Source organism: Callospermophilus lateralis, chromosome 14 (genome assembly GCF_048772815.1).
Source record: "Callospermophilus lateralis isolate mCalLat2 chromosome 14, mCalLat2.hap1, whole genome shotgun sequence".
Lineage (NCBI taxonomy): Eukaryota > Metazoa > Chordata > Mammalia > Rodentia > Sciuridae > Callospermophilus > Callospermophilus lateralis.
The window spans coordinates 90,095,558-90,120,000 of NC_135318.1; the positions used below are offsets into that span (position 1 = coordinate 90,095,558).

Genomic DNA, 24,443 nt, shown 5'->3' on the forward strand with positions numbered 1-24,443 from the left:
CAGCAACTGTCTGACCCTGGGGCATGCCTGCTGAGTGGTGGTCTAGTGCCGTCCTGCCTAGCCCACGGGAATGAAACCTGGGTCTGTGTCCCCAGGAGGCTTGGAATCCATTCACCTTTCTCTGTGTGTGTATGTAAACCATGTGGTGGATTGCTGGCCAAAGAAAGGGGGAAGGAACCTTTAGGTACTGAGGGCAGCCAGAAAGCCACACAGTGACAAAACCTAGAAAGTACCTTATTTATCAGTCAGAGTAGAACTTGACATTTCTTTTTTCTAAACACTCAGGGAGTATTGGCTTGGTTTGTAGGCAGCTGGGTTTCATTCAAAGCAAATATGAAACAAAAGAAAGGAAATGTACCTCCCCCTTAGAGTCCTTATTGGGAGCAGGAATATTAGAATGAGATATTCCTGTTTGGGTTCTGGGTTTGCCTTGTGGTGACTTTATCTTACATATTGCCTTCTGTGGAAGTGCCTGCCTACTGGTGACATACTTGGCTTTTAAGTTTTTCATCTCTTGGTTTTTACTTTAATCATAGATTGCTCCAGTTGTGTCAGCGAACAATGGCCCTTCCGGTCGGGCGAGGAATGTTTACCTTGTTTTCATACCATCCTGTTCCAACAGAACCATTGCCTATTCCCAAGTTGAACCTGACTGGTATGTTATATTCAAAGGGGAAACACAAATGTGCTTCACTTTGTACTCCATGCTGTGTGTTTGTGTGTGTGTGTGCATACATGTATACACTACAAATAACACACTATTTAAAATTTATTTTGCATACATTTTTAGAAATGTTTTAAAACCATGTTTTCAAAGTGCTAATGAACCTGACAATTGCAATAATTAGAATATATATCTTAAATATCCATCAATAACTTGAGCTAATATAGAACATTTAAAACATAAAAAGAATTCAGTATTTGTACATGATATAGACCAAAAACAAAGGAATCAATAAACAAATTCAGACTGAACATGGAGATTCACAAATGTTTAATTTGTATTGCTTTTAAATATATTGCATATATATATTTAAAAGCAATACATTTATGTAAAATTAAATTTAGTGAATGCTTCTTTGTAGTTGATTGGATAACTCATGTCTGTCAACAGATGCTTTTTATATAGCTTTTACAACTTGGCAATTTTTAACAATAGCATATGATTAGATATCTGTCTACACATAGAGAGGGATTGGCACATACAAGAGCAAGCAGATTTATAAAGTTCATCTCTTCTTAAAATCTAATTTTTCCTTAATGTCCAAAGAAAAATGTGGGATGAGATGTTTGAAACTAACCTCAGTATCATCGGTCACCTTTTGAGATTTGTTATTCATGTAGTTAAACTGTGATGTGAATCTTTATTTTAATTTCCAGTTAAGCTTCCTATAATTTGAAAGATTTCAAAGCAGTGCATATCCTAATCAGATCTATGTAAAGTTAAATCAGTACCATTATTATCAACCCCGTGCATTGTAGCCAGACAGTCAATGAGCAGTTATTATTTTTTCCATCTGGCACTAAGTTTGACTTTCATAAATGAAGTTTAAGTGCCCATACAGCCTGATATCCTTCCAGGTGTTATGGGGCTAACGTAAGGTTTCAAAAGCAATGAAAGCAATCTTATTTTCAAAAATCTAAATTTAATAAGTTCATTTTGGAATTTTTATTCTTTCAATGTAAACTACCCTTTGGCTGGACAGGGAGAGCTCCCCCTCGGAACACAACAGTGGACCTCAACAGTGGGAACATTGATGTGCCCCCCAACATGACAAGCTGGGCCAGCTTCCACAACGGTGTCGCTGCTGGCCTGAAGATAGCCCCAGCCTCCCAGATTGACTCCGCATGGATTGTTTACAACAAGCCCAAGCATGCCGAGTTAGCCAATGAGTATGCTGGCTTCCTCATGGCACTGGGTCTGAATGGGCATCTTACCAAGCTGGCCACTCTCAACATTCATGACTACTTGACCAAGGTGAGACTTGCACTCCAGGTCCTGTGCTGCACCTTGTCTGCCTGCTGCGTCAGCCCCTCCTTGCTCTGCTGGCCCTTCCTTCCTGTCCCCCTGAGTCTGTTCATCTCCTATAGGCAGGATCATCTTTCTAAAGTGTGTAAGCCAGTGTGGGCCACTCCCCTGCCAGAACTGTCCAGCCATCTTCCACTGCCCTTGACGTGCTGCTGGGAGCCTGTTTGATGCTCCCTGCTTCTCCAGCCACATCCACATCATCTTCTATTGCTCCTCCTCAACTTGAGTGCCCCCTTCCTGCCTCTTTTTTGGGTAATTTGTGCTCATCCTTCAAGTCCTGTTTATGTCAGTTTCTGGTGGTGGTGTTGGGGTGGGTACTGGGATTGAACTCGGGGGCACTTGGCCACTGCGCCACATCTCCAGCCCTATTTTGTATTTTATTTAGAGACAGGGTTGCTTAGTGCCTCACATTTGCTGAGGCTGGCTTTGAACTCTGATTGTCCTGTCTCAGCCTCCCCAGCTGCTGGGACTATAGGTGTGCGCCACCGAAGCTGGCTGGCTGTGTCATCTTTAGAGATTACTTTCCTGATAATCCTCTAGCTCCTCTAATCTTAAATGGGTTCCTTTGTAAATACTCTTTTATGATACTTGGTACTTCTTAATTTTTTTATACTAATTAAAAAATATTTATTTTTAATTGTACACAATACTTTTATTTTGTTTGTTTTTATGTGGTGCTGAGGATCGAACCCAGGGCCTCACATGTGCTAGGCGAGCACTCTACCGCTGAGCCACAACCCCAGCCCACTAATTTTTTTCTTATTCTCCTGTTTTCTCTCTCCCTTTCTCCCCTACCTTTCGGTTTTTGTGGTGCTAAGGATCACATCCAGAGCCTGTGCATGTTAGTGCTCTACCACTGAACTACACCCCAACCCTTTTATTACTTTTTTTTTTTGGTACCAGAGATTGAACCCAGGGGCACTTTACCACTGAGTCTCATCCCCAGCCCATTTTATATTTATTTTTTCTTTTGAGCAGGGTCTTGCTAAGTTGCTTAGGGCATTGTTAAGTTGCTGAGGCTGGCCTAGAACTTGCAGTCCTCCTGCCTTAGACTCCTGCTGGGATTATAGGCCTATGCCACATGCCCAGCTTTAATTACTTTAAAAAAAAATCTTTTTTTTTTTTTTTTTTTTAAAGTCGTAGATTGACACAATACCTCTATTTCATTTACCTGTTTTTATGTGGTGCTGAGGATAGAACCCAGTGCCCCACACATGCTAGGCAAGTGCTCTACCCCTGAGCCACAACTGCAGCCCTGTAATTATTTTTTAATAATGGACTAATTTGTGTATTTTTAGTTTAACACTTTTTTCCTTATTGTACACTAGCTATAAGAGAGCAAGGTCCATGTTTACCACTGTATTCTTGGTATCTGTCATTGCCTGTCTCATAAAAGTTCTTACTGGAAGTGGCAGGTAGTATTTCATTTAAACATACGTATTTGTTTGGGTAGTGAGTCTTAAGTTTACTCTCCTTTCATCTTAGGGCCATGAAATGACGAGCATTGGACTGCTACTTGGTGTTTCTGCTGCAAAACTGGGCACCATGGATATGTCAATCACTCGGCTTCTTAGCATTCACATTCCTGCTCTCTTACCGCCAACGTCCACAGAGCTTGATGTTCCACACAATGTCCAAGTGGCTGCAGTGGTGGGCATTGGCCTCGTATATCAAGGGACAGCTCATAGACACACTGCTGAGGTCCTCTTGGCTGAAATAGGTATGGGGTTAATAGTGTTGAAAGACATTATTGTCATAGGTAAATGTGTCCCACTCCATATGAACCCAGGTTAAGTCATAGTAAAATTACAAAAATTAAGGAAAAACAGTAGTAGCTTTTATGAGCACAGAGTAACTAGCAAGCTACAAGTAATGGTTTCCAAGGCTTGTGTTACTGTGCAGATAATTAGATAGGTACTTATTTGGCAGCCCTGTAACAGAACTCCAATATGAGGTACCTCTGGTCTTAATCACATGTGAGCATGTGATTTTATCCACTGTGTCTTTTCCAGGCAGTGTCTGGCACTGGCCCACTTAAAACTCAAGAGTTGATTGTTTGGGCCCCTAGTGTCACTTTGTTTCTTCTGCTGGGCAGTAGTGCTTGCAGCGGAGTGGAAGATGGAACCTGCACATGTCCATATGCTTTAAATCATCTCTTCTGATGAAGCCCAGAGCTGTGTAACTGCTGTATAAGTACTTATTACACATGTTACTCAGGGAATGATGACCGGAAAAGGCTGTGCATGATCAGTAAGAGGGAACCAAAGAATGCAAGCACGCTTCAGTACTGTGTCCATGGTGCCTGCTGGGGTTCCAGGTCCACTGGAGGCTGTTTCAGAGGATAAACATGGTAGGGCAGTGCAGATTGGGACTGATAATGGGGTCTACTGTAATGATGAACGAAATTATTCACAAAACTGGGATGTTCCTGTTACCAAAATATAACTTAAGTTGTTGATGTGAAAAATGCTTACTCAGGAGGTATCCAACACTGGTATTCATCTTCACAGTAACTCAACATATTGTGGCTGTCTCATAGTGATAATTGATGGTGTCATTGCATGGTCTCACCGCCAAGCATACCTCTCTTACATTGTATGAGAAGATTTGATTTTGGTGTGTTTGCTCTTTTATATATTGCCATCAGAATTGCTTTTTGAAAGTAGATCAATCATAAAGTTTTTTTAAAAAAATATTTTATTATTGTTGATGGACCTTTATTTATATGTGGTACTGAGAATCAAATCCAGTGCCTCACACATGCTAGGCAAGTGTGCTACCATTGAGCTACAATCCCAGCCCCATCATAAATGGTTTTTAAAATTAATTTATATTGTATATCATCTCCTTGAGTCGATGTCTTGTAAAATGCCTGATCATTTCTGTCTTCAGGACTTTTTAGGTTGTTTCTGATTCTTTGCTACTTATGTGTAGGTACCTTTATATAATTTTTTCTTTTTAAAAAATATTTTTTAAGAGAGAGAGAATTTTTTAATATATTTTTTTAAGTTTTCGGTGGACACAACATCTTTATTTTTTAATTTTTATGTGGTGCTGAGGATTGAACCCAGCGCCCTGCACATGCCAGGTGAGCGCGCTACTGCTTGAGCCACATCCCCAGCCCAATAATTTTTTCCTTTTTAATTGCATTTTCCCCCCAGGGGATAAAATCCTAGGCATGTGAACTCTTTTTGGAGGGAGTGCTCTTTATATGTAATATATTTTGTTTTCTTAAAGGGTAGAGTTAGAATTATGGAGTGCATTTTTAAAGTGTGAATTTTATATCCAACCTAACTTTTAGGATCAATACATAGAAATTTTACTATAGTAGGGATCAGTATTATGTAGATTTAAAATAAGTGAGAATGTATCCAGAGAAAGTATAGATGCTGTTTGTGATGGTGTCACAACTTTCTCAGGGAGTCATACTGAGCCCGTTTCTCTTAGGCAGCTTGAAAGTCAGCTCTACAAAATTTGTGTGAGTTGGAGTCTTAGGAGGCTGGTTTGAACTGGTTGCTCTCTTCCTGCAGGAAGGCCCCCTGGTCCCGAGATGGAGTACTGCACTGACCGAGAGTCATACTCTCTAGCTGCTGGCCTGGCCCTGGGCATGGTTTGCTTGGGGGTAAGCTGCGTGTTCCCATGCTCCACTTGGGACATCTGCATGTCTAGAGGAATGACCTTGACTTTTAACTTGGATGCCACTCTGCCCTGCTGTGATTTAACCTGATTTCTCAGCTCTTCCTTCTGGAAATTTTTCAAAGTTTTGCAAATAGAGAGAAATTGTAATGAAGAGTGGGACCTGAATGTGTCTTCCCCCTGGCTTAGATAATAGGTATTCATGAGAGAACTAAGGGAAAGAAGTTTCTTGAAAAAAGTTCAAGATGTAAGGTGAAGAAGTGACAGCCCACTCTGATAGAAAACAAAATATATGATAGGAGTCCTCAGAGTCTGCTGAAGTGCTAGCTAGAAATAAACCCTGACCCTGTCTTGCCATTGTGATGTTCACTTTGTATCCCAGAATCCTGCTACAATAGCATTTGCTTTGTGACACTTGCAATGTCTGGTTGGCCCATCTTTAATTTCATATAAGGGATGTGTACGAAATGACGGCAGACATTTCCTCAAATGATTGTTCCACTTGGAATGTAGTTCCCCTAAAGAACTACTAGTTCAGTGTATGGTCACACTAAATGGCATAAAGAAAGTTTTTTCTTATGTGCAGTCAAAAAATTCACCATGTGTTTGACCATCTGTTGGAGTTTTGACTTAGCATTTGAGCTGAAGAGGCAGGGTACAGTGGCAAAGCATCATACTGGGAATGGGGCCTGAATTCGGGTCCTGACTAGTGAGTTAGATCAGTTGACTCCATTGTTGTCTACGGACAGTTACCTCTGTGGACTGTCGAGCAGAACTGCCTTGTTGTACATCTAAACCTGCATGTATAGCTAGGTGACCTTGGGCTTAATCCCTCTTTACCTCACTTTCCTCGTCTATAAAATGGGACTCTTAGTAGCAGCTCTTGGCTAGGGTGTTTGAATTAAGTGAGTTAATTCATGTTAAACATGCACAGAAAGGAACCTGGCAACCAGCAAGTATCAATAAGTTACTGATTACCATTGCTGGAAAATTTTATAGGCACAGTGATTCACACTCCAGGTTTCAGTTACACAGCTAATCTTTTCCTTTACTGTAAGGTCACTGACTGTTTTGAAGCTTTTCATGTATTTTACAAAATCAAAGTACTTAAACTTGAACACATACATTTTATAATTTTTATGAGAATATTTTCAATATTATCTCATAAGGAATGTTTATTTTAATTGGAAAGAAAGCAAATCAAAATACACTGATTTGAAGTTAGTTCAGTGTTTCACCTGTTGTGGGTATGTGTTATGGATTTTCTTCTGTAAGATTTCTCTTCATGCCTCTTGTTTTGTTTTCTAGCATGGCAGCAATCTGATAGGCATGTCTGATCTCAATGTGCCTGAGCAGCTGTATCAGTACATGGTTGGAGGTCATAGGCGCTTTCAAGCGGGAGTGCACAGGGAGAAACATAAATCTCCAAGCTACCAGATTAAAGTAAGTCCAAATAAACTAACAGAACCTAAGAAGTTAATTTGATAACAGTTGTTCTCATACCAACAGTTGTAGATATGCTACTTTGAGGTGTTGACTAGCATTCAGAAACATAGTTCAAAGTCTTAACATCAGTGACTTCTCTTTCAACAGGAAGGAGATACCATAAATGTGGATGTGACCTGTCCAGGTGCTACTCTAGCTTTGGCTATGATCTACTTAAAAACCAATAACAGGTATTTGTGTCCTTGCTCAATCTCGCCATGACAGCCTATCTTCCTTTCTGACCTCAGTAATAAATTATCTTACATATTAATTTTCTTTCTGCTAAAGGAACCTGATTTTCCTTCTCTTAAATTCTACAGGTTAGATTACTGTAAGTAATCAGAATTGGCAGTGTAGATTGCTGTTATATTGAATTGTTTAGGGAATAATCACGAGAACAAAAAACTGTAAATGTTCAATGCAGATGTAGGTTTTTACTCCTGAATATTTTCAGCTGGATGCAGAACCCAAGGATATAGAGGGCTGAATGTAACTGCCAATTTCTATTCTTTTCTGTTTTGTAGTTAATGTCACTGACAAACAGTGTCAAAGGTTCTTTTCGCACATCATTGTGAGGATTGGTTAAGCCAGAAATACTTAGTATTATTTGTTCCTGGTTAACCATTTTTAAAAATGATTCTGCTTAGCTCTGAAGCTTTGCTGACTGCCAGACAGCCTGCCTTTCAGTCCCCGCTAGTTGCTGACACTTAAAAGTAGACCTTTGACATTTATTTTAACATTTGCATAGGAGAGTAATGTAGTTGGGTAGGAGACACATTATATGATGGTGTAAGTCTTTTCATTTAAAAAATAGAATAAGATGCACGAAACGTTTCAGTGTTCAAAATTCCTCCCTTTAGAAGAGTGAGAGTGTGGAGAACTGACAGAGTGGTCAAAATTCTTGTTCATGTTCTGTTCAGGTGAATGTGTGTATCAGTGCCTTCTTGACTCTGGGAATACTTCAGTGAACAAAACAAAACTAAAAACCTCTGCCCTTGTGGAGCTTAGGTTGTTGGAAGGTGCAACACATACATAATAAATGTTTGGTTAGAGAGTGGAAAGTGTTATGGAAAAAAGATCACTGGAAGAGTGGGAAGCAGCATTTTGAAGTTTCTTAGGATACTTGATTCCCTTGCTCTCTATCTGACCATAACCCCGCTGGGACCTCCACCAACAGATCCATCGCAGACTGGCTCCGAGCTCCTGATACTATGTATTTGCTCGATTTTGTGAAACCAGAATTTCTCTTACTTAGGGTATGTGCATTTTCATTTTTGTTGACATGAGGGGAGTTTACTTAGGCTTTTCAAATTTAGCTTTCAGATATAAATGCCTTGACGAGAGGGTCTTTTACTTTTAATTCATCATGTATATCTGATTGGCAATGTTCTTTTGAAATATCCCAAATATAGCTTCAGGACTTGTAGGAAAGGCAACCACATTGATAATGCTTGATGTGACATTTCTCTTATTAATAGTAATAAGAGAATTATTATTATTCAAAACTTCCTTAAAAAGCAGCAAGTAAGGGCTGGGGTTGTGGCTCAGGGGAGAGCGCTTGTTTGCCTCGCACATGCGAGACCCTGGGTTTGATCCTCAGCACCACATAAAAATAAATAAGTGAAATAAAGGTATTGTGTCCATCTACAACTAAAAAATAAATATTAAAAAAAAGCAGCAAGTAACTAGAACTTTTAGCTTTTGTATTTTATATATTTTTTTGAATTATTAAGAGTGTAACAATATTGTTAAGGGTGTAATGACAGTAACAATTTTACAGTTGCCTAAAATTTTTGTCTTTTTTTGTTTTTAATGTTAAACTTACTCTGTGAAATCTTTTGAATTACGGTGTGTAGGCAGAGCTGTGATTCCTCTCTTGTGAGATTCTTCTTTTATACAACAATTTAAAAATCTTTTCTAACTCCTCTAAATATTGACTGGTACAATTTTAATTTTTCTTTAAGAGCTAAATATTTTAATGAGTAGCCTAACTTAATACTCTACGCTTATTTTTCAAAGTTGCTATCAACTAGAAATTGATTCTTAAATATTATTACTGTTAAAAAAATCTATAAACTTTTCCTGTTCTAATTAATTTTATCTGTTATGCATTTTTAAGACCCTTGCTCGATGCCTGATTTTGTGGGATGATATTTTACCAAATTCCAAGTGGGTCGACAGCAATGTTCCTCAAGTAAGTACTTCAATAAATAGTAAACCTTTAATAGCATAAATTGGTATTTCTTGTGGTATTTTCCAAAATCCTGTAGAATAATTTTCTTGTGAAGACAATATTGATTACTGGAATATCCAGTTAAGACAGAAGAACTTGCATTGTGAAAGTGTGTACTGACCACAGACCTTAGCCTTCCCTTTTGACCCCTAGATACCTAAAAATTATGGTTTTTTAAAAAAATCAAAACACTAGAAAAGAATTTTGAAATTTCAATTCTAATCATAAGATGATATTTTAATTGGTAAAAATTTTGGATCATTTATAGTTGTTTGAATTATTTCATAGCATGTTTATTAAATAAGCCAAGTATATTAAAAATAAAGAGGCCCTTTTGTAAAAACTTGGAATCAAATATTATAACTGTTTCCTTTAGTTCGCTATTCATTTCTTGTGGTCTCTCACTTCATTTGTATTTTGAAACAAATCTAATTATTCTAGATTGTCTGTTTCCCTCAATATTTTCATAAGAAAAATCTCAGAATAAAGAAATGTTGAAAAAACTTCATAGGAACATCCATATTTGCCAGTAGATTCAACAATTAATATTTTATGATGTAAACTTAAAGTCTCTAATTCATCACTTAATAATTTATTCCGTTATCTAGTCTGTCATTTTTGTATGAATTTCAAAGTTGCAGTAATGAACTTTCCTGAATAATTGAGTATGAATATCCTACAATATGTGTGTGCTCACGTGGGGGCGCGCGCACGCACGCGCGCGCGCACACACACACACACACACACACACACTCTTTAGTTAAAGGAGTCAGTATTTTTGTTTCTTACAAGACACAGTTTATATACCCTACAGAGCATAAATCTTAGTGTGCTCCCTGGTAAGATTTGACAAATGCATATGCCTGAGGACACAAGCCTGTGTCCCTTGTTCCCCTTCCCTGAGCCTGTCACATACCCCCATTCTCAACAACCAGCATTCTGTTTTTTTCTCCAAAATATATTATTTTTACTGATGTAGACGTTTACATTAGTGAAGTATAGTGTACATCCTTTTGTCTAAAGACTTGCTTTACTCAGCATGCTTTTGAGACCCTGGTGAGTGTGTTAATAGTGCTTCTTTTTTTATTAAGCTGCGATCCATGGATGCCTCTATCCATTTCTTTCTCCATTTTCTTTTGTGGGACACTTGGACAGGTTCCAGGTTTTGGCTCTCATGAACATTCATGACAACTAGGACCCAGCCCCCAGAGCTCAGTGTATCACTGTTGCTGGGAATCCCAGGCTGATCCAGAGTCACCCAGCTAGGAGGGGCTGGACAAGACTGCAGCCTGGCTGTTGGGACTCTGGAGCTTCAGATTTTTGCACTGGACCCTGTACAGGACTTGAGTGTGGTGGTCTTTTCTTGTTTCATGTGCACCTCTAGCTCCACAGCTCGTAAGTGATCGCACATCTCCTTGTGACCACTCAAATCTGTTTTGGTTTTTTGGTTTTTAACTTTAGGGAACCATAGAATGGTGACAGAGGACCAGATTTAGGACTCTTCCCTCCCCCCCAGTTATTTCCAACTCTGTTCTTTAATGATACGTAAGTATCATTACTTACCAAGGGTGGCACAGATTAATAGTAGTAATGATTATAGCTAACACTTACAGAGGACTTACTATGTGCCAGGTATTAATTTTAAGAGCTTTCCGTGGATTAAGTAGTCTGATTCTCATAGAAAGGTGGGACCAACTGTTATGCTTATTTGTAGATGAGTCACAGAGCCATCAAGAAACTTACCTGTGGCCTCAGAGCCAGAATTCAGAGCCAGGCCTTCAAGCTCCTCAGTACATGTTATGTTTGAAGGTTCAGAGTATATTTTGAAGACTCAGAGTAGCTTAGAAGTGCCTGCTGTCCAAGTAGAGCTTTCCTGTTACCACGTGATGCTGAGGGCAGATACTTCAGTATGAATGAATGTTGAGATGAGGTTATTCATTTTTTACAAGTAACTCACTTCAGAGTAGTGTAGTTCCTTAGAATGTCACTCAATTTCTGAGTAAATAACATTCAAAATTTAAAATAAAGTCTATAAAGGAAGGGAGGAAAAGAGAAGAAGTTACCAGCTTTTATTATACAGCCAACATAATTGCTTGTCTCATTGGGATTATGTAGGAAAAAGGGTATATCAGATTTTCAGTTTATTTATTTGATAGATGCTAGGACAGTTTATTTGTATTATACATTACTTACGACAAAGTTTCCAAATTTAGATCCTCTGAACAAGGCAATTGGATTTCACTCAGAGAGATACTATTTTCTCTTATAATCTGTCAAGACAGATTATCATTTTGATTATATTCAGTCCATAGATGACTATTGTTAGTGACTTGTGAATGTTTATTGCATTTCTGATTGTTATTCTCCTGAACAGTCTTCGGAACAGGATTCAAAGAATAAATCTTCAGTTTCACTTTTGTTCTGTGTACTTTCATGCATTTAGAGAACATGTAGCCTTTTCTATTTGTATTTTTTCAGAGTAAAAGATGAAATCTGTTCTTGGCTGTTAAAGGTAGATATTCTGTGTCCTGTTATTGATAAATTATTCACTCCCTCTACTGAAAGGAAAGGGGTGTCAGCCTGAGCATGTTGACAGTGTGGTTTAGCCCTGATAATGAGCCCAGCGAGTCACCTCCCCTCTGGGCAGGTAGGCTTGGTACCACAAGCATCCTATGAAGGAGTGTGTCTGGTTGGATTTCTCTCCAGTGGCTTTTTTCTTCTCCCCATCTCCCCTCATCCCTGCCCTAGTTCTATAGCCATCATCTTTGTGTTTTAATTGACTGTGTGAAATGTTGTTATTACTATATTAATTCTGAATATACTTAATTCTTCTTGCTTACATTTGTTCAGTCTTATTCAATTCTTATTCCATTTTAGATTTGAAATATGATTGTGTTTAATGTGAATAAAATATGGACCTTCGAATGCAATAGTTTGGTGAAGCTTGTTTTATGTAAATACAGCCACGAAGAGCAGTATAGTGTTCATCAAATTATTAAATATTTGTAACTAGGACAATGAAGTTCAAGTACTCTTGCTTTCTGTCTTGACAGATTATAAGAGAAAATAGTATCTCTCTGAGTGAAATCGAATTGCCTTGTTCAGAGGATCTAAATTTGGAAACTTTGTCGTAAGTAATGTATAATACAAATTAACTGTCCTAGCATCTATCAAATAAATAAACTGAAATGTCCTATTAGTAATACTGTTGTCTCTGAGAGCTTTTGCTTATCAGATGTTCACAAAGTTAATTTTTTTTTTTTTTAACTCTCTGAATATAGAAGCTCTTTTTGGGAGGGTGGGTGTGTGGATGGGTACCGAGTGTTGAGCCCAGGGACCCTTAACCACTGAGTTACATTCCCAGCTTTTTTTAGGTTTTTAAATTTTGAGACAGGGTGTTGTTAAGTTGCTGAGGCTGGCTTTGAACTCATGGTCTTCCTGCCTCAGCCTGCCAGACTGCTAGGATTAGTCGTGGGCCACCATGTCCTGCTCTGAATGCAGAGCTCTTATCTATCCCTTAGGAAACAAAATTGGAGATTTAACTTGTACCTGCTCTTCTTTCATTCTTTCCATTTAAATTGGCAACAGTTCTTTAAAATTCGGTTTCTGCGGCATATGAAACAGTAAGCAAGAGGGAGACACTTCATCAGTAAGGTTCATGTGGTGCTTCTGCTGGGAACAGCTGCACAGAACCTGCTGACTGGTTCAGGCACACTTGAGCATTCCCAGAAGGATGTGAGCTAGGTTAGACAACAGGATGTTTGTGACTTTTATCCCAAGATAATAGATAATAATGCTTTTAAAGGAGAATGACAGTTAAATTTCTCATTATTATTTTCAGGCAGGCACATGTCTACATAATTGCAGGAGCCTGTTTGTCTTTGGGTTTTCGATTTGCTGGCTCAGAAAACTTATCAGCATTTAACTGTTTGGTAAGAAGTAGCGTGGTGTCCTCTGTTCTGTTCCCTATTTCTCTCTCTCTCTTTTTTTTTAAATCAAAGTCTTAAGTTGCTTCTTTTAACCTTGAATTTTTCTTTTGTTTTCTCTAGCATAAATTTGCAAAAGATTTTATGACTTATTTGTCTGCACCTAATGCTTCCGTAGTAAGTCTTTTTATTATTTTTCTTGGGAATAAAATAAAACTCAAAGAAAATTCACTGATAATCCAAGTACTTAAGTGTTGTCAAATGTCTCTGTTGTTTGAATTAGAAATGGGGAATTTGAGGCTGTGGTGCATCGTTTTAGTTTTGTTCTGGGATATTAATGAGGTGAAAATTTGATCACCCTTGAAGGATGCACCAGCATCTAGATTTTGTGATGAGAGAATAGATAGGAAAGACCCTGGCACTTGGGGATGATCATTCCTCACATTTGTAGTACTGAATGTTGGGGGTGACTTTTTAAAAAGATTAGCACTTGGTAAAGATTCAGTAATTGAATCTTTGGTGTAATTGCTGCTCTACTGACAAGAAGGTTGCTAGATTTTATTTCCTGGAAACACCACCCAGACCTATACAGTGGCTAAACTCACTGGTTGTCAGCACTGTGAGCTGGGAAGTGCAGGTAAAGGGCGTAGAGAAACTCAGCAGTGGAAGAGTTTGATGTGCTCAGAGATACTGCAGAGCAAATTCTGTAGGGCAGTTATTAATTTTTTTTATGGTAACTTTTGCCTTTTTCATTTAATTTATCATTTTAAAGGAATATTTATACTTTACAGAAACAGCAAAGAATGTTTAAGTGCCTAATAGAAAAGCCCTATTTTAAAAAATATGTATATATACATATAGGAAAAAGTATAGAAAACAATGAATCTAGAATGTCAGAGCTAATTCTCATTGAGTCATGGGATTCCAAGTGATTATTATTTCCTTCTTGGCACTTCAGTTTTTTGAATGTTCTATATTGAACTTAAATTCTTAATCAGTGGAAATACTTGTTCTTACAAATTTCTTTAAAGTTACAAACACTGATAGCCTTCCAGTGACGTGTGTTTAGTGTTGGTGATAGGAAATGTAATGCATGTGTAGCAATGTCACCATCTCTTGTCATCAGACAGGCCCTTACAACCTAGAGACCTGCCTGAGTGTGGTGCTGCTGTCCCTTTCCATGGTGATGGCTGGCTCGGGGAACCTCAAGGTTCTGCAGCTTTGTCGCTTCTTGCACATGAAGACAGGAGGTGAAATGAACTATGGCTTTCACTTAGCCCACCACATGGCCCTTGGGCTTCTGTTTTTGGGAGGAGGAAGGTAAATGAACATGTACTTTTTCCTCAATAAAAAGATCTCATGAGTGAGATCTATAAAGCTGACCTGAATTTTCTTCTTCAAAAGTATAGTTTTCCATTCTTGGCTCTTTGCTTTTTCATATATAAATGTTGGAATTTGTCATGTTCCAGTCTAGATGACCTGACAAAATATTGATTGGTATTCACGGATCATGTGCATCACTCTTAGGGCAATTGGACTGTGCCAGTCTTAAGTCTCCAGTCTATGAATGTGTGCATGCCTTCATCTGGTAGCTCTAGCTCGTGTGACTGGCCAGCTGCTACAGTTCCTACAGGACATGGGCTTTCCCCTTTAGAGACCAAGCCCACCATTGACTCACCTTTCTGGAAGTACAAACAATAAAGATTACCAGGAAGGTGTGAAAGTTTTCTTAAAAAGTTTTATGTAATTGTCTTCTTTTAACTGTTTAGAATTAAGAACAGTTAAAGAGATGTTGCAATAAAAACTCGTCTCAGTTCATGATTTTTGAAAAAAACTTTTTCCTTTCGAAGTAAGCCTTTGCTTTATCTTATGCCCTTACTGTCTTCTGCCATTGTTCCACGTGACCTGACTGCTGGCTCAGTTTCCGTATTGAGTAGATCTTCCCACTCTGCTTCTGCTTTTTTAGTGACTTTGGTTTCAAATGATTACTTGTACTCTTTAACAACATTTATCATTCTAAAGGAATATTTATGCTTTACAGAAACAGAAAAAAAAATGTTTAAGTACCTAGTAAAAAGCCCTCTATTTTAAAAAGCCAGGATCTGGAAGAAGAAGGTAGCATACTTTACACATGACTTTGAATATTTATAACTTCTAGGATCGCTTCCTGGTCCTCACTGCTAAGCTATTGTGGGTTAAAACCTTGTTTATTATTTCTGAGGTTGGATCTGAACAAATGTAGGATGTTGTTTTTACTTGAAGTACTTACTACATGACCTTGAAATGATCTGAGGACTGACTGAAAAGTGAGCCATTTGTACATTGACACACTTATATTTATCAAGGCTCCTTATCTGTGTGCTTTGTCATAATACCCTGGTTTCCTCGTTCTCAACAGTGCCTTTGAAATATGTGCATGAAAATTATTAACTGCCCCTATGGAATTTGCTCTGCAGGTACTCTCTGAGCACATCAAACTCTTCCATTGCTGCGCTCCTCTGTGCCCTCTACCCGCACTTCCCAGCTCACAGCACTGACAACCGGTGAGTCTAGGGATTCTGTCTTCCAGGTGATGTTCCTTTGGTTCTATGAGGGGTTAATTTGGTTATATTTGGTTTCATGAAACTCGCTCCATTGTTCCATTGTTTGCATTGTTCTGTTCTTACACTTTGCCAATTTTCTCCATGGAAAAATCTTTAAGGAAGTTTTTCTTTAGAGTGTCAGACCAGAAGTCCTCCAGGAGTTGGACATTGAATGGCTGGCCAGTCTGCATCCTTCTGAAACCTGTAAAACTGCTTGGAACCCATAAATAGGCCAAGCAAAGTAAAATTTTGTAGAGACGAACTCATCAAGTAAAGGATAGTAGTCAAGAGAAGTGCAAGAAAATACCTTTTTTGCTGTAATAATTTAAGAAGCAGTCAAATGATAACAAAAGTTTTTGAATTTTATAGCTCAAACACCTTATTTTCCCCAGAAATTAGCAGATGTCTTATGTATGGGGAGAGGAGGAAAACGGCTTCTTAAAAGTGACATCTCAGTAACCACTCTGCTTAACCCCCTGTCCTGCCTAGAGAAGGGACAGGAGACTCATCCTGTGGTAGAGAGGTGTCAGGAGCAGTCCTCTGGTGGTAGAGAGGGGTCAGGGGCACTCACTGTAGTCACCTAAAGCATCATTTTAAACTAGAGCATAATCTATAACCAACAATAGAAGAAAGAGGGCTGTTTTAGGAAAGTGTCCTGACCTGAGATCCCAAGTCTGTTGATAGGCCAAGCATAAGTATGAAGTTCATATAACTCTGGGATCTTGTGTCTGCCATTTAGGAAAGATTTTTTTTTTTTGAATTGCTGAAGTCTGTCTACGGCCATACCTCCCTGAACGTGCGTGATCTTGTCTGAATTGCTGAAGTCTTATTGGGTAGTGTACGATAGTTGGGTTAGCTATTTTGAAAGAAGGAATTTAGTGATAAGCATCAAGAATCTTCATGTAATTTATAAACATTTTTACCTTTATTGGTTTATTTTTAGTGGACTTACAGAGTGGGTAGATCTGGGTAGGAAGAGGGAGGCTATTTATAATTTTTAAAATCTTGAAGTCTCATTTTCTTACTCTTCTGTGGGATCTATAAACATAAAAGCTGAGTATTTATATTAAAAATGTAAATTTTAAAGTTGAAAATTTTTTTTTTAAAAACTCAAAAAGTACACTCTGTCCCCGACACACACACACACACACACACACACACACACACACTCACTCTCTCTCTCTCTCTCTCTCTCTCTCTCTGCCATTATCTGACTTACCAGTTTTTGCTGTACTGTATATTTCAAGGGTGTGTGTATGTGCAAGAGGTTTGCACTCTGAGAAAATGGGCATCCTTCCTACCAACCCTTAAAAGGAGAAGGAGAAAAGAACTGGAAGTAAATCCCTGAGAAGGCAATGGTGGTACCTGTCAAGCAGAGAGAGCTATTTGGGAGGGACAGATTTTTATCAGTGGTCAAGTATTTTATCAGTATTTTTTTTTTAATTTTTAAAAATATTTTTTTAGTTGTAGATGGACACAATACCTGTATTTTATTTATTTTTATGTGGTGCTGAGGATGGAACCCAGTGTCTTGCACATGCTAGGCGAGTGCTTTTCCGCTGAGCCACAACCCCAGCTCCTATTTTATCAGTATTCATTAGTGAATACTTTCCTGCAAAATGTTGTAATTGGTAACTCAGGTAAAGAAATCTTGGGTCAGGGATCATGTAATGCTTTTTAAAAGAGACCTTCTCCATTACTTTTTTACTGTACTTGTCATCTTCCGTCAAGATTGCTCTTCCTTTGAAGGTCTGCTGCAGCTCTGTCCTTGCTAGCCCACGGGCCCCACCATCTTGGGCATCCCTTTTGTTTTCTGTGCAGGTATCATCTCCAGGCTCTGCGGCACCTCTATGTGCTGGCTGCAGAGCCCAGGCTTCTGGTGCCGGTGGATGTGGACACGAACACGCCCTGCTATGCCCTCTTAGAGGTCACCTACAAGGTAATTTTTGTGATCCATCTGGGCAGGTCAGAATGGTTCAAAAGTGTTATTTAGTAAAATGTGATAGTGAGTTGAACTCTCACAAAAATTGAAGCTTCCCTTGCCTGGTGCAGTGATGCACGCCTCAAATCCCAGCTACTTGGAGGCTGAGGCAGAAGAATCACAAATTTGAGGCCAACTGTGGGAACTTAGCAAGACCCTATCTCAAAAAGTGCTGGGGGTGTAGCTCAGAGGTAGAGCACAAAGACTCAGTTCTTTGTTAACACTCCTACCCCCAATTTAAGCTTCTTAAGTTCTTGTGCTACCCACCAGCACATGGATGCTCATTTACAGTTCCTGCGTTACTTTTCCAGGCACCATCAGCTATCTTTTATCCTTGAAACTTACAGTTTAAAAATGTTCCTGGTAACTGTACATGGCTTATAGTGGTGTCTGAAAGACTACTTGGGTAGTGTACGATTGGGTTAGAATTATTCTTGTGTTTGTTGACTGAGCACTTGACAACCCAAAATTGTATATTTGATGAGTGATCTTTTATTTTGATGCATGAATAGGTTGTAAGTCACATATCCTTCCTTCAGCAAATTGTTCAGTTCCTTCTGTGTGTCAATACCGAGCTAGGTGGCATTGGCATATTCCCTGAGGAGTTTCTGTGCCTTGATGAGCCAGGCAGGGGTGCACTGAGAATAGGGTGTGACCATGGGAAGATTTGCAGAGTACAGAGGTGAAGTGTTCTTGTCCTGCTCTGGTGGTTGGGGCAGTTGTCACAGTGGACATGTGCCAGCAGAATGGGGCTTCTTTTCAGCACAGGGGACGACATGTGCATAAACCCAGAGGCCTTGGCAGAGTGGCCCCTCATGCTGCTGGCTGTGAAGGGCAGAGCTTGATATCATGGGAAGTGACACATGCCCTGTAGAGGAACTGAGACTCATTCCCTAAGTGGTCTCTGTACAGTCTGCAGGGAAGGGGAGGTGTGGACTGTAGATGATTCCTTTGGAGTTTCTGCTGACCACTAGGTAAACTGCGGCTGTACTTTTGTCTTCGTGAAGGGCACTCAGTGGTATGAACAAACCAAAGAAGAACTGATGGCTCCGACCCTTCTTCCAGAACTCCACCTTTTAAAGCAGGTCAGTTGGGTGTGACTTAGGGACGTCTGTCCAAGGGTTCAATTCAAGAGGGGTGTCACATTAACAGTGACTATTTACAAGCCTCTGCCCTCCTTGTGTTTGGTTAGAGCAGGGCAGAGGCTTACGTGTAGCAGCGGGGAGAGTCCTGAGGAACAGAGGTCTTGTCTCGGAGAGCTTTCCCAGTAGGCTCGGTGCCCTCAAGAGGGGACCCACTTGCCATGGCAGGTTGACCTCAGTGTCTCCTCCTACTGTGTTAGGATGTCCTCTGAGAAGCATGGATTTCAGTTGATAACACGAGCACTTTTTCAGTTTTTGACTGATTGTGTTTACATTTATCTTGACAGATTAAAGTTAAAGGCCCAAGATACTGGGAACTGCTCATAGATTTAAGCAAGGGAACACAGCACTTGAAGTAAGTATATTGAATTTTGAATTTCTCAAAATATAACTTTTAGAAAATGAACAGAGATGTAGGGAGGTGTAAATTATAGATTGTTGTCTGAGTGTGATCACCCTTTGATTTCTTCCAAGATAGTGTGTAGGGTAGGTATCAAATAAAGTGGTCTTAATCTTTGATAATAGAGTTTGCATTAGGAAGTGAAGACTTTAATTCAGAATAAAGCCTTAAATATTTATATTTATTCATTGAGAAACTTGAACTGACTTTAAGACAGCAAAGGGATTGTTTCTTGGTACATTAGTGAAAGACTTAGTTTAGGGAAATAAGGCTGATACATATGTCCACAGAGAGGACTTCGTCATGACAGCTGATGGTCCCACACGTCTTTCCTGTTGTGCCTCTTTACTATTCTCTTGTTAGAATATTTTCTCATAAATTTAAAATTATAGTAGATTGTTTTGAGGTGGAAATAGTCATATGCAAGGAATTGCTCAGACTGTTAGTAATTTAAAACTTAGATAGTGTATAAGTCTTTTAAATATCCAGAAAGTTAAGTCATGTAACATTCTTTTTTTCAGTTTTGTCCCATTTTTATTTTCCCACTCTATACAGTAACTGGCTTTTGTGTTGCTATGATTTTAGATTTGTAGTATTATTTCCTCTCTGCTGCAGAGCAATGAATAAATGCACGTATGTTCCATACATAGTGATAAGGGACATGGGAAACACCAGGAAGTGTTAGTTAAAATACCACCACTGAAGCTCCTCTTGCAACAGATGATGAAGATGCCTTCTCCTTTGACAGGTTCCGTGACTAGGCAGGAAGGGAGGTGGGACTCTATTTCAGGCCTTCTATTGAGGGCTATTTTAAGTTAGAGACAGTAAATCACCATTGGATTTGGTGGGGGATGATAGACTTCCTCTCCTGTAAATGTGACGTTGGGAAACACTGTTTTTCTAGCCATGAACTGCCAATAGTGCCTTATAGTAAGTTCAGCCTTTTTCTTTTAGGTCTATTCTTTCCAAGGATGGGGTCTTATACGTTAAGCTCCGTGCAGGTCAGCTCTCCTACAAAGAAGATCCGATGGGGTGGCAAAGTTTGTTGGCTCAGACTGTTGCCAACAGGAATTCTGAAGCCCGTGCTTTCAAGGTAGAACCAATTGGTAAAAGCAATTGGTAAAAAGACAGGAGGAAATAGTTCCAAGTCCCACTAGCTTCTTGTTGCTGCAGATTGTGATGTCTGATTAATGTTGGGTTCCTTTGCTGTTTTACCTGATGGCCTTAATAAAATAGGGTCAGTCAGTACTATAAGTAAGATTTGCATTGTGTGGCAAGGACAGTCACAATATATCTTAGTACTGTAATTTAGTTCGATAATTTTATTTATTAAGAAAACCACAAGTCAGTGAATATTTACTTAATTCGTAGCAAAAATAGAGATTTTTGTAAGCTAGCAATTATTATTTTCCATTTTTAAACCATCATTTGTTTCTTAGATCTTGGTGAGGATCACATGATGACAGATATAATAGGCTTCTTTAATTAGTTTATCTTACTATTTCCCTGCTACTTAACTGCCAGTACAGTTTAAAATGAAGTTGAAAATGAAGAAATGGTTTAAATAAAAGAATGAATGCATACTTTCATCCCTGTGACAGGTTTAGTGTGTATCTGTTCTACATTCTGAACTTGAGGTTTCCTACACAAATTTCCTAGAAATTTGTTCATAATCATTAAAATCTCTGAATTTAAACCCAGTTTTTAGAAATTCCAGGAGCAAGTATGTTCTTGCTCATGATGCGTAGTCCAGTATAGCCAGGACCCTAATTATGTATAAACAAGGACTTGTCAAGTCAACCAGCTACATGGCAGCCAAAGGATTGAATGAGCATTCTTTCTTCTTCCAAGTAAGGAGAAAGTAGTTTATTTTAATTCCATTCACATTTCATGTTAGTTAATTACTTTTGATTGAGCTTTTATAATAGTTACTAGGATTTAAATCTGTAAATAGTTCCCAGGGTTGACATCAGCAAATTTTGTCTGGCAATATTTAATAGGTTGTCTGTGAGGCAATCTTACAAAGTTTAAGTTAGGCTCTCTATCTCAGAGACTAATCCAATTTGTAAAGAATTGTAAATTTGAAGTTAAGATTTGAATTTCAGTGGAAAATGAATATAAAAGTTAAAGATGGGTTAGGGGTCTAGCTCAGTGGTGGAGCCCTTATCCAGCATGCACAGGGTCTGGGATTGATCCCCAGCACTGGGGAAAAATAAAGCAAAACCACAAAGAGATATCTCAACTTTCTGCCTGATGGGAGTTCAGAAATAAAATATGGACCTCGGTGGAAAATAGCTATACTTTCATATTCCACATTCAGTCTCAGACCTTAGATTCCCCATTTCCCTTCTCCCTGCCACGGAGCCGCCCTTCTGCTTTCATCTTTGATATTTGTTATTCCAAGTACCTCAGATAAGTGGAATCCTGTGGTCTTGTCCTTTTGTGACTTATTTCAGTGTTCCTCCTCATTTTCCAGTGTCAAATAGGCTTGTGCATTAGATTAAGGACAGGGAAGCCTTTTTCAGGGGAGTTGTACAAAATAGAAGACCTGCCTGTTATTGGCCTTTTGATAAACCAGTGGGCTGAGGGCTTTGCGTGCCTTCTTAGTGGAACAGGCTGAGGAAGCTCTAGCAAAGTTGGCACCATCTTGCTTCTGTGTGGACACTGTGAGGCAGGAGAGCAGAGTTCTTGTAACTCCACATTATGATTTGAGCAGAAAGGAAAATGATCTTTTATTATCTTACTTCTGTTGATTTTGTTTCTTTAGCCAGAAACAATTTCAGCATTCACTTCTGATGCAGCCCTTCTGTCATTTGCTGAATATTTCTGCAAACCAACTGTGAACATGGGCCAGGTAAGTACTGTGTGGTTGCTGAGCTCTGGAACTAGAATCCGTTGTTACTTCTAGCTGGGACCACGGAAAGCATCTCCAAAAGCCATATTTGTCTTTGAGATCCATGACTTGTCTCAGATGGTTTTTGACAAGTGTAGAGTTCCCTACTTTAATTAAATTCAAGAGAAATAATTGTAAATTTCCTACCTTAATAAGAAAAACCAGTTAACCTTCCTCAGACACAGTTTTGATGAGTGGTAATTTCGGATGTCCTTTTCTGAACGCATTTGTTTCCAGTGTTTACCAGCTTTTTTGTTTTTATATAATTTCATTAATTTTGTTTCCTGTGTATATTATAGCCTTTCTTTCTGTTGCGAATACAATGTTCTCTTCAGAATATCAAGGGTGCCCAGTGGCCCCTGATTTGACCCGCTATCCCAATAGGAAAAGAGTGGATGTAAGAATCAGATGATCTAGGGTTGAAGCCTGTTGTCTAAAGTGTGTGAGTGCCCTTGGGGAAATTCTCAGCCTCTCTAATACGTCATTTCCTCATGTCTAAGTTGGGATTCTAACAGAGTGCACCTTGCAGTGTTGCTCTGAGGGTTGAATGATGTGGCCTTCCCTCTTATTGGCTAATTCTCACTATATATTGGACTCTGCTGAGTACTTTACATACTTTTCTTACTTAGTTCTGACCCTGAGGGTAGATACTTTATTACTCTGGGTTTAGGGATGAGGAAACTGCCTCTCAGAGATGTCATGTGCCCTGGATCACGTGCTAATAAGGGCTGGGATGTGCGCTAAAGGCCATAGGTCTCTGAGAATGCTTGAGCCTGCCTTTTCCCAGCTGCCCTTCAAACCTGCTTCCCCCAGACTTGTTCTGGGCAATGTCTTCTCTTGTGTCTTTGTTGATGCTACCTTCTGGACCCTGGGTGCTCCCCTCGGGACCCTGGTCTTCCCAGTCCACCCAAAGCACACTTCTTTGATGTTCCTCCTCCTCCTTTTGCCCTGGTTGAGCTATTATTCTCTTCCAAGGCATGTGCTATCCTCCACTATCCCTTGGGACCTAATTTTGTTTGTTTTTCATTGATTTTGAATGTAGCCTGTCCTGTGAGTTTTAAAGACCTTACCATTGTATCATTTACTGAAGCACATTAAGGGTGGGCCATAGTGGTTGTTGTATAATGGTCTCTTGAGTAGATTTTGGAAAATTCTTTATTCTACAAAATACTTGTGATTTTTCCACAGAAACAGGAAATTCTGGATCTCTTTTCTTCAGTGCTTTATGAATGTGTTACTCAAGAGACCCCAGAAATGTTGCCTGCATACATAGCAATGGATCAGGTATAGTTTCCCACTGCCTTTTACTGATCTTATGAGCTGCATTTAAAAAGGACTGTAGTATTACACACTGGGGAAGACGATTAAATCACTTTGCCTTTTCATGAAACGGATCACTGTTCCTTTTCTCTCTTCCAGGCTATAAGAAGACTTCGAAAAAAGGAGATGTCTGACACATCAGAGCTCTGGCAGATCAAGTTGGTGTTAGACTTTTTCAGCTCCAGAAGCCATCAGGAGCGGCTGCAGAACCACCCCAAGCGGGGGCTCTTCATGCACTCTGAATTCCTCCCCGTGGTGAAGTGCACTATTGATAGCACCCTGGACCAGTGGCTGCAAGGTAATGACAGCATTGTGCCCTGGTGTGCTTGAAATATGCTGGGCCCAGCCTTTCCTCTTCTGACAGTTTTTTCCTTGAAAGTAGGATACACTGAGTATTAGCCAGAATGCCTATAGAGGGAATGCTTCCTTCCAGTGAGGTGAATTAGACTGTGATTGTCTATTTCCACTTTAGAGAACACATGCAGCGCTCCCTTAAACCTTGCAGAGAGTATATGCAGCATTTTAATACCACTGGGGCCTTGTCTTATCCTCTCTGGCATCAGATGACATTGTCTTCTGCTTCTTGCGGGTGTAAGCCTGTTCCCACCTGAGGCCAGCAGCCACTGCCTTCCTTTTTCATGTCTCAGCCCACATACACTTGAAGGTGACATGTGCTTCTTGAGTGGATGCTGTTCACTTGCCTGTGAGCCAGTGAGTGAGCACCAGGGACACTGACAGTGGCTTTCTGCCACAGAAGCACCGACTTGTGATTGCAGAAAGGCGTATTGTCACATATAACTGGCCTTGTTTCTGATT

General features: G+C 39.4%; 1 protein-coding gene across 3 annotated transcripts in view; it reads left to right on the top strand.

Moving 5' to 3' along the window:
* Positions 1–24,443, top strand: part of Anapc1 (anaphase promoting complex subunit 1) — an 80,124-nt gene that overhangs the window by 49,393 nt on the left and 6,288 nt on the right. For all 3 annotated transcript variants that reach the window (XM_076832850.1, XM_076832849.1, XM_076832851.1), the window contains exons 27-46: positions 537–655; positions 1,707–1,978; positions 3,515–3,749; positions 5,560–5,651; positions 6,974–7,108; positions 7,259–7,341; positions 8,328–8,406; positions 9,270–9,344; positions 12,437–12,513; positions 13,225–13,315; positions 13,433–13,486; positions 14,436–14,629; positions 15,766–15,852; positions 17,713–17,830; positions 18,880–18,957; positions 19,302–19,369; positions 20,369–20,507; positions 22,182–22,268; positions 23,496–23,591; positions 23,727–23,925. In XM_076832850.1, coding sequence (XP_076688965.1) covers positions 537–655; positions 1,707–1,978; positions 3,515–3,749; positions 5,560–5,651; positions 6,974–7,108; positions 7,259–7,341; positions 8,328–8,406; positions 9,270–9,344; positions 12,437–12,513; positions 13,225–13,315; positions 13,433–13,486; positions 14,436–14,629; positions 15,766–15,852; positions 17,713–17,830; positions 18,880–18,957; positions 19,302–19,369; positions 20,369–20,507; positions 22,182–22,268; positions 23,496–23,591; positions 23,727–23,925 — 2,378 coding nt within the window. The remainder of the gene's footprint in view (positions 1–536; positions 656–1,706; positions 1,979–3,514; positions 3,750–5,559; positions 5,652–6,973; positions 7,109–7,258; positions 7,342–8,327; positions 8,407–9,269; positions 9,345–12,436; positions 12,514–13,224; positions 13,316–13,432; positions 13,487–14,435; positions 14,630–15,765; positions 15,853–17,712; positions 17,831–18,879; positions 18,958–19,301; positions 19,370–20,368; positions 20,508–22,181; positions 22,269–23,495; positions 23,592–23,726; positions 23,926–24,443) is intronic.